Source organism: Perna viridis, chromosome 10 (assembly GCF_037379345.1).
Source record: "Perna viridis isolate PV_CMFRI_1.1 ecotype Kerala chromosome 10, ASM3737934v1, whole genome shotgun sequence".
Classification (NCBI taxonomy): Eukaryota; Metazoa; Mollusca; class Bivalvia; order Mytilida; family Mytilidae; genus Perna; species Perna viridis.
In genome coordinates, this window is record NC_142454.1 from 12013744 (window position 1) to 12030306 (window position 16563).

General features: G+C 34.7%; 1 protein-coding gene across 3 annotated transcripts in view; it reads left to right on the forward strand.

The window, feature by feature from the left end:
* The first annotated feature begins 3298 nt into the window (after positions 1–3298).
* Positions 3299–16563, forward strand: part of LOC148604544 (allene oxide synthase-lipoxygenase protein-like) — a 35626-nt gene continuing 22361 nt past the window's right edge. The window contains exon 1 of one of the 3 annotated variants that reach the window (XM_088547470.1): positions 3299–3897. In XM_088547470.1, the coding sequence (XP_088403596.1) occupies positions 3430–3897 (468 nt within the window). In that variant the 5' untranslated portion in view covers positions 3299–3429. Of the gene's footprint in view, positions 3898–10056; positions 10660–12694; positions 13257–16563 lie in introns of those variants that run through there. The other 2 variants (XM_088547469.1, XM_088547467.1) reach the window with 2 other exon arrangements.

The window sequence follows — 16563 nt, forward strand, 5'->3', positions numbered from 1 at the left end:
GAGCAGATCACCAGGGCAAAGAGCTAAATTATATAAATTATAATTTCTTATCTATTTATCATAAGCTAACTCAGTACAATGAAAACTACAATTATTGTACAATGTACATTGTTTAAAAAGTTTTCAATAAGTTTTCAATACTTACAATATATGCCATAAATTAAATCTGATTTAGAATATGAAATGACAGAAATGATATATAGCATATTATTTTAAGTTGATGTTCTCTTCAAAAGATATCTAATGTAGGCTTAAAAAAAACGAGCTTGCACATTTTGTTCAAAAGTATCAAATAAGCTACGGAAACGTATTAGGGCCATCTATTTTTATTTTTTTTTTCAAATTGTATTCTTCCAATGCTTCGTTTGAATTGATGCATTTGGCCTTTATGTTACATTGTCGATATTAATACCGACTTAAGCTTATTTTACATGCACGTGAAGACTATAGACATCATAGAGTATCTGAGGATTGAAAGTGAAGTTGGTGGTTTCATATACCTCTAAAATTTCTACCCCTAATATAAAGCTGAAATGAAAGCCTTGGCATTATCGTTTATGCAAAGCCTCAACGATGTAGAAAGTATAAGTATGCAAAACGATATACATTTAGCACTGATTACAACAAATAAGAAACGCAACCACGACAACGGGTAAATTATATTATAGCGGACAAATCTCCATTGAAGCATAGGGTGAAGAACTATAGGTACGAGATCACAATTATCTGCCCTTAGCTTTTCGTTCCTATTTTAAAAGGTATTTTGAAAAAAAAATATTTAGACAACTTTACCGTTAGAATTTCTTATTCTTTGTTGGTTCAATTGAAAAAAAGAACAATGGAAATAATTTCATAGATGTCTTAAATTAAAAACAAATACATATAGGGTGTGATTTGGTGAGGTCAGAAAAGGTAAACTTTTTGGCTTTTGGAGGCCATTTCTGGTCAAATTTGAGGGGGTCTCTGTGTTGAGGTAGTTAAAATTGAAAAAATGATGGTGACAGTTTCTGATTTTTTTATGGAAGTTTGAGGTAAGATGGTTTATTCAGCTTCCAAAATTTCATTTGATTTGAAGTGGTAGATTTTTTTTTAATTGGAAAAATGCTATAATAAACTCTGTGTAAAAATTAATTGTGTCCTCGTACCTATAACGTAGCTATCAAAGAGGGATAACTGTAGTTTAAAATTGCAAATTCACGATCTTTACAAGCAAGTGCGTAACTATCTATAAACACTGCGTTTTATTTGAGTTTAGTTTAGTTTAGTTTTTGTTTTTTGTTTTTGTTTGGTTTGTCTTTGTTTTTTTTTTCAATTTCCAGCGGGGTTAAGCATTCTTCAAGAATCGGGCACCCTATCGAAAGGGACAAAAATAACAATAAGAAATAAACCACTGTCCTAATAGTATCTCAACAACTATTTCAATTTCATCAGTTTTGTCAATATAATATTATTTTCGCACATTTGACCTTGTAATTATTTATGTAATTTAAAATCATGTTAATCTGTAAAATGGTTTGGTTTAGAACAATTTTATACTCTAGGCCAAAAGAAGACCGATTTAGTTTAACGAATTTCTAAATACCATTCTACTTCTGACAGTATTAATTTGCATTCATATACATGTAGCTCTTCGATGAAAATATAGAAAACAATAAATATGTTAAATGAGCCGAATTTTAATAAATAGACTGTCAAGAGGTCATACGGGTTTTCATATTATATATTTGTGCGAGTGCTGATCAATACGAGTTAATTATACACATTTAACAAGTTGTCACCAAAAAGGAAATCAAACCTTCGGAACAGGGTCCTAGACGACATACAACCTTTGCATCTGCATGATCCCATCATTAATATACGTATGAATATAACTGTCACTTTGCCTCATTCTACAATGTCTTACATTCTGCATCCTCAACTTACCTTTATTATTTTTAGTCACGAGCACCTTGTAACTTCTTCAGTGCCTAAAATGCTTTGACTCAGGAAGAATATTTTGATTTTATGTGCCCCCTGCGGGTCTGGGTGTCCAAAGAATAGGCCCGCAGCAGCGCTAAGCTTGTCGTAAAAGGCGATTAAATAGTGGTCAGAACCCTGGCTGGGGGCCAGGGCGCTCTACCCACATAGCAACTGGATTGTGTGCCCCAGGTTGTGGAATGGGTACCCCTAGCATGTTACATACTGGGGTCGTCAGGCCATAATACGGAAAACCTGACCGCAAACCATATTGGTGCACCATATTGGGAAAGATGCCACGTTCCTCGCACGTTAAAGAACCCTTTTGTGGTATTCTATCCTTGTTTCCCATCCTATTTTGTTTTCATTTCATCATCATTTCATGTTTATTTTATCAACCATTTCAAGTTCATCGCCTAGATTTGGCTGAAATATTGCTGCTTGGCCGTTAAACACCAACTATCTATCAATCAATCAATCATTCAATCAATCAATCAATCATTTTATGTTAAGCAGATAATTATATAGGTAGAAATATTTAACTTCTTCTCTATTGAGTGTAATGTTACGTAAATTGGTTGTACATGGGTGTATAACTTAACGACATTTCTAACAAATTAGTGAAGCTTGAATGTAATGCATTTACTACTACAACCACCAAATGTACAGTAACGCTTACAAATTAGGTTTTTTTTATATTTGACCTAGCTATCATGTCATGCATTAACTTGTCAATTATTATACAAATTAAATATACAAGATTGAATGAGAAGGTAAAGTTATTTTAATATTTCATGTTAAATTATTTATAAATTATAGAATGTACACTAATAAAATATATTTTAATGTAATGGAAGTGATGCTTTTCCTGAGCTTTATAAATTGATTAATTTAAGTGTGTGTCATGTTTGTACAATGCTGGAAGGCTATCCTACTGATTATAATAACGACAAATCTACCCAAGATTAATGACAATTTACACTTTTAAAACGATGTCTTTATACCAGCTGTATAAATCCCTAAGCCATTTAATCATAAACTCCACCTTCAAGTAAAACATGATGAAAAGCGACCACGCATCTAACTTACTCACCCTCGGCATGTATTGTTAAAGCATTAAAAGTTAAATAAAAAACATAATTTCTCCCCGTGATTAACATATCATGTTGACCCTTTAATCTTCAAATCGATCAAATATTTTCTTTTACCTTTAGATACCTTATCGTATGAGTTCTTTTTCCGGTTATAAATATATCTAAGTCTAGATTGTAACAAAATACCACAGAAGACAGGACTTTGAAAACATAGCGCTATTTATATGCGGAAAGGGAAATTTTACAGTAGATTGACCAAGCCAAATATGTAAACAGTGTGTTTCTCTTGTTCACTAAAGATTTTTCAAGTGTTTCCTAAGTGGATGCATCCGAGTTTGACTTAGTTTTCGAACTTTAACATTAATATCTCAGTATCAAAATGGCTATTAGAAAGTACACAGTACATGTAAAAACTGGTGACAAGAAATTTGCTGGAACTGATGCAAATGTTTTCATTATTCTCTACGACAGCGGTGGAAACAAAACTCAAGAGTTTCACCTTGATAAATTCTTCAGAGATGATTTTGAAAGAGGACAGTTGGACGATTTCGTTCTTGAGGCAAATGTTGATCTGAAAAATATTTCCATGATAGAACTTTGGAGAGATGATTATGGATTTGGAGATGAATGGTACGTGGACTTTATTCAAGTTCAAAAAGAAGACTGTGAGGACACATATTCTTTCCCGTTGTTTAAATGGGTAAAGGCACATCATCATTATAAAATCCATCACCTCGACACCGCCTTACCACAGTTTGATCCCAATCAAGAACAGAGAGAGTTGGAATTAGTGGAGAAACAGGAATACTATGTCTTGTGTCAAAAAGCTCCTGGCTGCTCGATGCAGGTAATGTATTTACATGCACACATTTGTTTTATTTACTGAAAAGAAAACATTGATATCTGCATTATACATGTACATGTAAGTAAGTGTATCTTATGAAAAGGAAAAGCATATATAGTTTGCACATTTGTATTGTTTTGTTTTTCCTCGTAATATAAACATGGAATTGCAATGTTCATGTACAATGTTCATGTACAATGTACATTTTGTATATAGTATATGATGTGATTTGTGTAGTGACAGAAGGACATAATACATTTTACAGTATTGCGAGCACGTACATGTACACATGAACCTTGTCCTATGTAATTTAAGGCTGGTATTATGTTCCAATAGGAAATTTCGTGCATGCTATGAACAATGTTGTCATGTCCTAGATCATGACACAGATCGTAAATCAGTACCTATACTTTCGCTGTATTATACAAAAAAAATCATGTATGGCTACCTGTGTGAAATGTTTTTATTTTCACCATGTTGTAAGAAGCTTATCTGTTTCACTTTGCATGCCAAATGCAATAATGTACGTCTTATCTGTAGGATAGACGTTACATTGACAATATACTTCTCAGTGTCATTCGTTCAGGTGTAATTTACAGTCACTTTATTTTAAGTGAAATTTTATACCTTGGCGAATTTTCTTTTAACAAATAGACACCCTTTAAATCCATATGATTTAATGGTGACATAAACTTTTGTTGTGGTAACAAAAGCAATTATTTCGGCGATCACTATCTGAAGACATCGTAAACTGCTGGTTACATGGATCGTACTGTAGTGGGATCTTAATCTTGGTCGATTCTTCATGTTTTGTCGCATCGTAAAGCAAGTTAACATGGCTTTGCCATTGTATTTCTTTCCTATTATGAATATTTACAAATTTTACCATGGGATTTAATCATCAATTATGAATGAGATATTTACTAAAAGTACAAATGTATTACTTTCTCAAGGGAAGTATAAAACCTATTCCACTTGCCGTATTGGCTCTGCTCATAATGTTTGATGTCTATTGTGTATTGATATTAACGAAGGGTTACGTTAGCACTAACTATCGAGATCCTCAATGTCATTTCTTTATATTTGAGTTAGTTATATCTTAATGTTTTGTTTTCTAATGGGGCTTATAGTGGTTGATTTTATCAAAAAATTCTAACAACTTCTTTTTTTTACAACAAATTTGAATCAACGAAATTAACTACGAATGCATTATGGCTGATCCATGGTGTATTTTTTGCAGATGTCAAGTACGATCTATAACTGCTGTAGACCGCCGTGTATCGGTATTTTACATTAAGACAGTTCTACATATACAATGTAGGTGATTCTGCTAGGACTGCACGTATATATTTATATATAGGCCATAAGGGGGTATTTATATATAGGCCATAAGGGGGTATTTATATATAGGCCATAAGGGGGTATTTATATATAGGCCATTAAGGGGTATTTATATATAGGCCATAAGGGGGTATTTATATATAGGCCATAAGGGGGTATTTATATTTAGGCCATAAGGGGGTATTTATATATAGGCCATAAGGGGGTATTTATATATAGGCCATTAAGGGGTATTTATATATAGGCCATAAGGGGGTATTTATATTTAGGCCATAAGGGGGTATTTATATTTTCTTCAAGTTTATACTTAGTATGGAAATCCGAATGTGAAGGTCAATTTTTTATCATATTTGTAGTAGTTAATGCTTAGCACACTTGAAGGGTTATTGAAATCACTATATTTGGTTCGTCGGACATGTAACCGATTTCAGAAAAATAATAACAGAAAAGATGTAATCCAGCGGCAGTTACTATAAAGATGTTCATTTTTTTCCTTTGGACAAGAAAGTTGTAGTCTTAATATCTTACCGATTTTATCCTATACTACAAAGTACATGTATATGCCTTGTTTATATGAATTTAACGTTTGCTATTGTGAGTGCTGTGGTCTGACATGTTTAAGTTTCTGCAAATATTTTATTTGTAGAAGTACATTTAGTTTCAAATGACCGATAAAATGACTTGGAGTCAAGGTCCAGAGGCATAATGCTCCAGAAATACCTGCAGTACTAAGCGCTACGCCTCTGAGGTCGACTACGCCCCTGAGGTCGACTACTCCTCTGAGTTCGACTACGCCCCCGAGATCGACTACGCATCTGAGATCGACTACGCCCCTGAGGTCGACTACGCCTCTGAGGTCGACTACTCCTCTGAGTTCGACTACGCCCCTGAGGTTGACTACGCCCCTGAGGTCTACTACGCCTCTGAGGTCGACTACGCCCCTGAGATCGACTACGCCTCTGAGGTCGACTACGCCTCTGAGGTCGACTACGCCCCTGAGGTCTACTACGCCTCTGAGGTCGACTACGCCCCTGAGATCGACTACGCCTCTGAGGTCGACTACGCATCTGAGGTCGACTACGCCCCTGAGATCGACTACGCCCCTGAGGTCTACTACGCCTCTGAGGTCGACTACGCCCCTGAGGTCGACTACGCCCCTGAGATCGACTACGCCCCTGAGGTCTACTTCGCCCCTTAGGTCGACTACGCCCCTGAGATCGACTACGCCCCTGAGGTCTACTTCGCCTCTTACGTCGACTACGCCTCTGAGGTCGACTACGCCCCTGAGGTCTACTACGCCTCTGAGGTCGACTACGCCCCTGAGGTCTACTACGCTTCTGAGATCGACTACGCCTCTGAGGTCGACTACGCCTCTGAGGTCGACTACGCCCCTGAGGTTGACTACGCCCCTGAGGTCGACTACGCCCCTGAGGTCTACTACGCCTCTGAGGTCGACTACGCCCCTGAGGTCTACTACGCCTCTGAGGTCTTCTACGCCTCTGAGGTCGACTACGCCCCTGAGGTCGACTACCAATGTTATTTGATTTAGTAGCAGGACATATTTAAGTATGCTATTTTATTGGTTATATAATACTGAATCCACAAAAAGTATTGTTAAATGAAGACAGTGTAAAAGAGAAAAAAATATCCAGTTCTGTAACGAACTCCTCTCCCCCCTTATATAATTAACCAGAGTCATCGCCTGAGGAGAAGAAACTTATTAAGTGTAATATGAAATTATTCATTCAAAGAGGGCAGGTTAAATATTACGTACCACAAATATAAATATTTGGACCTCTGTACACCCATGATTTATGTTAGTGTGTCAATTAACCTACCTACCTACCTGTGGTGATCAAAATATGTGCCTTCCTAATCTTTGAATTAGTGGTTTATAAAAAATCTTAAAAACATTTGTGAAGTAACTTTTTTTTTAAATTCTTAAAATACATGTACTTGTTAATTTTAGATGCTTTAAGCATTATATACAGGGCCTTTTCTTACCCACACTGTAGGAAATGTTTTATTTCTCTCTATAATTCACGTTGTTATTTGATAACGATATGACATATTAGTTATGCTAAAGTCGTAGAATCCAAAGGTGACAAATTCTTTGATATGAATAAATATTTGTCGATCTGATCAAAACGCCTACATCAAAATAAATATTAAGGTGAGAATATTGATTTTATACCCCACCCTTCCCTTATTAAAACCACATCTGTATTAAAGTATTGGTCAATAAATCATAAATCATAAAAAAGCGCCTTATGAATTATTAAACGGCTCAGCAATGCATGATTTGTGGTTTTAATCAATATGTAAGAAATGACAAGAAAGTCAGACGGAAAGTTTTAATTTTTAATCCCAAGTAAATGAGTAACCGACCGACCATTTTACAATGGAGCCTGTGTGCTGGGATCTTTTTGATAAAAAAAATAAATATTCCAAACTTTACTTTCCATTGAAAAAAATAAATATCATTGATTCTATATTTCCCCGTTATTTAACAATGCAGGTTTTTGAATAAAAATGTTGATTTCAGATCGCTGCTGAATTATAAATAAAAATTTTAAAAATGCGCGAAAAAAAAATCCTTATATCCACCAGGATAAAAAATAGTCGGTGCCTGTAGCTAGGTTAGGAATCATGTATGGGTAGTCGGGAGGGTGATTTTGTGCTTGCGGTCTTTTTTTTTTTTAATATGGTGCAGATTAATCTGATCCGGACAAAAATGTATTTTAATATGTTCTAAATTTTCAAATTGAGTTAATCTAAAATTCAAATAATACACCTGTTGTACGGTATACATGTATGTCATGCTATACTCAATGTGTAGATTGGTATGTATCAACATCAACACAGTGTGTAACAATGTAACTAGTTGTCCAGGGTATTTGTAGACTGAACAATTTATTTGTTTTTATTACAAAGTTAATTTATATTCTACATTCGTGATGCACTTCTAACTCCCTAATTGTAACGATTGTTGTTGTAATTGTTCTCAGAAGATAAAGCCGCGTATGAAAAACCTGCATATATGTTAATCATTTCGAAAAGTTACAAAAGTCATCACTGTATTCTTTTCGGTCCCAAATCAAATATTAGCAATCGATTGAGCTATGTTACATATAAACGAACACTTATCGATAAAACTTCACCTGAAGATCTAGATTTTTATAGATACATGTAGATGTGTAAAGCGGTCGATTTTATTGGTTAGGAGTCCTTTTTGATTGTTTCTTTTACTCAGGTCTGAACTCTATAATTTTTAACTGACCTTGACAAAGGCCAGGTAAACTTATGCCATAACTTGGTGTCTGTCGTCGTCGTAGACAAATTTTCGAAAATCTTCTCTGCTGAAACTATACAAAATGACCGTTGGGATTATCGGTCTGTGAAAAAAAAATGGCCGCCGTTACTATAAATAGAACATATGATTCTGAAGTCATTTGTTTTGCAAATTACTTAATGATTGTTGCCTTTAGCAAAATTCTGACCGAGGATAATATCATTCAGCATTAAGAGACGGACCTATGCCGAAATTTTCAAAATGATTTTTCAACTGATATAGGAGTTACGGTTCCTGAAACCATTTTTTTTGGTATCATTATTGCATGCACGATTTTGAAATTCTTCTTCTCTAAAACCTTCGTACATAATTCAATGAAAGTTTCCATATTTGTTCCTTAGAGTATCCCACACAAATTGACCGTTGGGATTTTTACTCCATAAAAAAGGGACATCGCTACTAAAAATAGAAGATAGGGTCAGAAGGCAGTTTTTGCAAATAACTCAAAAACCGTTGCCTTTAGCAAAATTTTTGCAGGGATAATATTGTTCAGCATCATGACAATATGTGTATTGGTTCTTTAGTGTATTGTGCTAGAAATGACTTGTGAGTTTTAATCCATGAATAGATATGGCTGCCTATACTCATAACGGAACATAGGGATCGGAAGATAGTGTTTTTTTTTTTTAAATAAAAAACTGTTGCCTTTAGTAAAATTCTGGTTCATGTCATAAAAATGCTATTAAAAGACATTTCCTGCATTTGACAATTCAGTTAATTTTAATTTAGGCTGTGTCATTCCTCAAGTTTTGCTTTTCAAATAAGCAAATGAGTAAACAGGTGAGCGATTCAGGCTCTCTTGAGCCTCTAGTTGTCATATTCATGTGCAATTTATGCAATAAGATTGATATAATTACAAAAAAAATCATTCGATCACATTTCAATCGATAAGAAATTGCTAATCAGAATCATCGATCACACTTTTTTTTAGTTTGACCGTTAATTGTTCGATTAACAGGGGTAATCATTCGATTAGTGGCCGATAAGTGATCGATGACTAGTTTCTTATTCTCAGGTTATATACCTGATCATCACAGAACGACAGTTATCTCTACATATAGCATGTTTTTCACCATTCTATCAAATATTAATAACCATTTAACGATAAAGCCAGATATGTTTCCCGTGGATTATTTCGAATTAATGCCAATTATCTGATACATAGATAGGTGCTACATCAAATTAGGTTGCTATTACGCTTAAAGTATACCTTGTTTCTTTGAACCTAAATACAAGATACATTTGTGCGTGATCGGTAATGTATAAATTACGTAATACTGTTTTAAACGTGTACCTGTACATTGCTGCTCAGTGACCCTTTTGTATTTGTATGTTGAGCCCTACACAATATCTTTTTTATCTTAAATTGTTTTATCAAAAGTAAATGATGATCACATGCCGATATGTTTAATCGGCCATATCTAAGTTTTACAGGTGCATTAGAAATTGCTATTGAACTTGCATGCTAAGTTACTCATTATTTTTGCATAGAATTTGAACTAGAACGCTCGCGTTTTTACATAAACGTGCTTAAGGAGTTCAGATTTTTAACTTTGAAGTGGTGATTTCCAGTGATACTTACATTTTTAAAAGTTAAATTTATGATGGGGAGAATTATTTACCAAGTTCTGGTTAAAACTGGTGACAAGAAACTTTCCGGGACGGATGCCAATATAAGAATTGTGTTACATGGGAACAACAAGGTAAAAACTGAGGAAGCACTGCTGGATAATTTCTTCAAAAACGACTTCGAAGCTGGAACTGTGGACTCATTTACCGTAGAATCTGAAATAAACCTTCCGACTATTGATAGGATAGAACTGTGGCGGGATGCTGCAGGAGTCCTAAGCGCTTGGTTTGTCGACTGGATTGAAGTCAAGAATGAGACAACAGCGGAGTCTTTCATTTTTCCTATATTTCGCTGGATTAAAGAAGACCATCGGTATTTCATTACACATTTGGACACATCTTTACCACAATATGATCCTTATTCCAAACAAAGAAAAATGGAACTTGACGAAAAGCAGAACCACTATCAGCTTGTTGTTAAGGTTGAGAATTTGGTTGCTCAAGTAAGTTAGTTGTCTGTGATATGTAAGTCTTTGTATGTACTTGGATAGAGTACGTGTTTGCTAAATGATGAATTTGTGGTTATTACCTTATGACGACTTATTTTGTGACTAGTCTGCCCCAAAATATTTGATATTGGGCGCATAAAAGAACACTTGCTCAAAATTGCAAGACCTCTCGACTACGTCAATTTATTCCTGTCTGTCCATTCGCCCGTCTAGCTGTAATTTTTCTTCCACAGCTTTTGAGTAAATGCTTTGAGTGATATTTGTACACTTAATGGAATTTTGCAGAGCAAATGAAGTTTGATTTTCATATATAAAACATTGTTAAATTTGAGAAAGTTGAACATACATTTTTGTAACAATTAGAATAAACTTAATGTATGAGCTACAGCGTTAAAGGTTTGTAGGATGACAACATATAATTTTATATGTTTTAGAGATGAAGGATGGTTTTGAGTTTCTTAATACACAGTTGTAGTTGCAGCATAGCTTGTCCAGCTATTTTCTATAGTTTTTGTGATACAGCGTCAAAATTTACTAGGATTATTATGTATGTATCGGGGGTTAATTTTTGTATAATTTCCCCTAAGAAATACAGTAGTCCAATATCCGATTACCGTTTCCAAGTTCCGAGCTTTGACATTTTGTACAATATTAATTTTATACAGTACAAGATGCGTAGAGTCATCCGATTAAATATTCGCATGGCATTTCAAAACATCAGAAACTATATAGTAGCTTGACTTATAAAATTCAAGTTTATATTGGGTTGCAAGACATGTTCTTAAGGTATACATTGATCATTTCCTTTATTTGCCATATAGAAAAGTACATTTTATTCTTATGTGAGGGGCATGATTCGTGTCTCCTAGACACAAACGAATTTCCGAGGCAGTCTTACCACGAGATGTCTCAGACAATGTCCGTTAAAATCGGAAGTCTTTAAACTACATGTATTCTAAATAAATACAGAAATATAAAGTACATGTGAGTTTTCATAATAACTATAGAATTTGTGCAACACGTGCCTGCTCACTATAGAGCTTAACTATTAATTGCTTGATTTATCGGTTTGGTTATGGTTTAACGTGCTGTGGCAGACACTTCATATATTTCAGGACAAGACCGATTGACAAAATCAAACATACCGTACAGTTACATAATACTATATGCTGAGGCGGATGTTTTGTGTGCTAGCTCACTGAAGTAACATCCCGACGGTACAAATGTATGCATGCCACTACATTCAGACACGTTATTCTGACTCCGAGCCGACTAGTCGGTACTCAGTCCCTGTGCTTTGCGGAGAAGCAGTGACTACCACAAATTTAAAGTCTTTGGTTTAACTCAGACTTCCCGCACTCGAGGCGAGCACACCAAGGCGGTAGGGCCTTAACTAAGAAGCTATTTAATCTACCATATACGTGTACTGAGACACGATTTATTCATTTTTTAGGCATTTTGTTATTTTATTTGGAAGTAGATTTGTTATATCCGACTGCTCATGCGTTTTTATTGTTATACATCAAATAATACGACTTGAGTTATGTTAGTTAATTCAACTTTCATTCGTAGAGTAAATTTCTGTAGTGAACCTTAAGAAGTGAAGTATAAATTTAAAGTCAATATCCGTTATTAGTCGACGACTTGATGATCAGAGTACAACATTAATAAAGAGATATTACTACAAAATCTAAGATATCACATTGTGTACGCCTGTACAAATATTTGCTAAGGCACAGAGAAATGTTCCATTTAAAGCGGGCGTCGTACGGACCGATGAATTAAAAATCTAAGCGGATATTAGATGTTTTAAAGGTCGTAAATTTAAAAGTTAACAAAATGATAATTTAATGTTAAACCAACCTCTATATTTAGATAGTAGCTTTCACTACTTAAAATTGTTCACATGAACTCATACGGATTCACTGAACATCTTGACTTACTGACCGAAATTTTCAGTATATAATTTATGATGATTCTGAAATAATTTCGCTGCGAAACATCCAATATTGGGAAATGACACAATATTGTCCTGAACTAGCTATAACCGACATAACGACTAAAACAGAAAGTGTTGTCTGTACGGCCGTTGTATAATAATGGGAGACTGTGTTTCTAGTTCTAAGGAGGCCAAATTTACCATTCACGTGAAAACTGGGGATAGATTACATTCTGGAACAGATGCTAATGTACGTATAGTTCTTAAAGATTCTTCGGGAAATAGAACTGGTGAGTTGGTGTTAGATAAATTCTTTCGGAATGATTTTGAGAGAGGAAACTTAGATTCATTTTCAATCAAATGTCCGAAGCATTACGGAAATGATGTAGTTGAAATAGAATTTTGGCGGGATAATGCCGGCTTAGCTAGTGATTGGTATGTTGATAGAGTTTCTATCGAGAATATGAAAATAAACGAAACGTATGTGTTCCCTGTATATCGCTGGGTTAAAGCCGACTTTCATTACGTTATACGACATTTAGATACATCCCTGCCACAGTTTGATTCCTATGTAGAACAGCGGAACATGGAGTTGGATGATAAAAGACTATCTTATCAGATCATCCAAAAGATCTCTGGAGGACCTGCTCAGGTATGGTTCCCACATTTACACGTAGACAATGTTCAGGCATAAATGTAGTTTCCATATTTATATAGGCATGCTCAGAAACAAATGGTGCTCAAATTCCGGCAGCGTGGTGTCTTGCAAGAAACATGTCTGGAACTGATTACCCTTTCGGAACAACTTTATTTTGTCTTTCTTGATATATACTCTCGTTTGTTTATACGTTCAAGAACGTATTTTTTGTCATGGAATAGCCCTCTTTCATTCGCCCCCCCCCCTCTATCGGTACTTCGAACATGTCGATCTACTTTTCTTCATGCAATATATTTATAAGCATCATAGTTTATTTGATCATTTTAATGTTCACGATCAATTAGGAAATTATTGCCAGTGACAAAGTTAGTCCAGGTCGCATAATTGCCTTATTAAGACCAGTCAAGATTACCCACTCACATTATAGAGCGAAGATGTTAACATGATATTTGTTCAGAGGATAGAGTGTAAATCATAGAATTAAATTCTGTTGTAAAGCATTCACTATATACGAAAGTGGTTTCTAATCTTTGCTTTCAACTGTACCTTTGTAAATCTCACCATGTTTGTAGTATCCTCTCAGCAATCATTTGAAATGGCTAGATTTACAAATGGTAAGAGTATTGTACGTATGTTTCAATGTTGTTATCTTGACATCAAAGACGAATTGTATTTATCCTTGTGTGTTCTTTATATCAAGATTTAAGGAAAATGCTTTTTAACCATTGTTGCGTTTCACCATATCCTCCCCTTTTCCCTTCGGTTAAAAACCAAACAAAAAACTCCAGTTCATAAATTACTGAATAAAAATAGGAGATATAGTATGATGCAAACGGGATAGTCATCAACCAAATGCAAAGCATCGAACAATTAAACGAACAATTGACTGAATATGTTTTGATCGATCATAGACGACCCATGCATGGCCTGATTTGACATTTTTCATCCCGATGGGGATGCTGTCTCCTTAACATATTCACTATTTCCATTCTCGTTATAATTGTATTTCAGACAATGTTGTAGCATTCGAAAATTTATTTACAGAGCGTTGGAAATGAAAGTACATTTGTTGCTCTCTCTTAGTAAAGTGTATTATAATTTGTTACGTTCACTTTTTGATGGTTTGTAAAATAACGTTTCATTTTATTTTTTCAATAAAGTACTTGTAGAAACATCATGTTTTTGAATCTGTATAACGTTTGATAACACAAAAATCGATACAATACAATAAAATCGTAGGTTTGGTTCGAAAATTCCGACAATACGTCAATTGTACACACAGTATACTGTGTTTTATGGAAATTCTTATCTCTTACATGTAATGATAACTAGGGTTTTAACGTCCTTGACTACCCTGTCGGGTCTCGCACGGACGGTCCTGTTCATCTTGCACGTCTGTAATTATTTACATTATAAAGTTATTCAGACCGGAAGTGACAAAACAATTGCCCAAAGGCATATTAAGGTTTTATAAGGACTACAGATAGTTGTAGGTTTAAATCAAGTCATATACGCGACCTTTTCAAACTTCACTGTACGTGTAATTAATGCTATGGCAATAAGACTGTTCGCATTCCTGGAACTGATAGCTGTCAAATGTTGGTACATGTTCCTTACAAAAAAAATGGTTACTCCAGTCCAGTTTTGCGCATTTTCGATAGAAACTCCATGCAATATTTTGATGCGGGATAGGAAATGTATTATTGAGAACACTCTTGTTCATGTTAAACTGCATCGCATTGAAGAAATCTTTAAATAAATGCAAGCAGCGTAGTTTGTACAATTTGTTTAAAATGTTACAGTTTTATGGTTCGATTTGAATCTTTTACAACTACCGTACTATAAAATTGAAAGATAAACAAAATGTTTAAAGTTCAATGTTAGAAGATTTACATGCTGTAATTATAATTCAGTATCATTTTTTTCTTGTTATTGTGAATTTTTTGTTTGGGAAATTATTTCATGAATCCTTCTGAGTAGTTTCATTGTTGCAAAGAGACACTAACGCCGACGTCGGTCCGTTTGTCCGTCCGTCCGTCTGTACCGACATTGTGAACACCCCGGAGTCAACATCTTCAAAGGTATGACTTTGAAAAAACAATTTATTCTTCTGACATCTGATTGAGATACTGTGTCATATATCCTCGGTGGACGTGTGTACGTGTAACCTTATGTACGTCAAAAAATCAGTATCATTAGTCAAGATCTCATTAGTCAAGGTTGCAGTTGTCGTATATACATGTAGCTTTGTGAACGTTCAAAAAAATCAGTCTCATTAGTCAAGGTTGCAGTGTTCGTGTGTACGTGTAGCCATGTGTATGTTTTAAAACAGTGGTCGTGTGTACGTGTAACCTTGTGTACGTTCAAAAATTAGTATCAAAGTCAAGATCTCAATAGTAAAGGTTGCAGTTTTCATATGTACGTGTAGCTTTGTGTACGTTGAAAAAATCAGTATCTCTTCGTGGATTCTGATTCTAACTTGGATACATATACAGTTATAAAAATGGAGTCATTTTTGTATCAATAGGATAAATGGTGATGGATACATTGTCAAATCTTTACAGTGTGTTTACAAGTACTTTTATGTCGTGATTAATGAAACTTGTGGAAACAATAGATGTCTATTCAAGATGTTGAGGCAAACATTAATATTCACTAACTTATAGTCAAAAGTCATTATAATGAATGTAAATGTACAGTGTATACAAATGTACCCGTTATGAAACAAAGAACAAATTGTCATTTGTCATTTTCTTAACTGCTAACTCAGTCTGCCCTAAAACCACAAATTTGTGAAAACACTTGAGGAAAATTTTATAGACCAGGCTGTACTAAAACATCAGGAAAACACTTGATTTTTTCTCGATAAAATAAGTCAAGTGATATTTATATTAAGCTATGTTTACTGTATTCACACATCGGAACAGGAAATTCACTGTACTGAAACTGATATTTCAGCCTTTAAAGGAGTATGCTGCATAAGATACCAAAGTGTTCCTTAAATTTTGTAAAAAACGACACGGAAATGCCATGAATACATTGAGCAAGGTTTCAGGAAATTTATTCATTATGATCATATTAGATAGTCCCTGTATCAGAACAGTAATTATCATAATGAATTTTAACATGGCATTGTTCATATTATATCAATTTTCAGCCTTATGTGTATGTCATGATATCAGCACAAGAGTCGTTAGGCTTGAGAGTGATACTGATCGTGGGATGATAATGAATCTGAAAGTCATCAAAGTACTCATGTACTAAATCAATTTATATCGATCGTCTGAATTTTTACGACTCA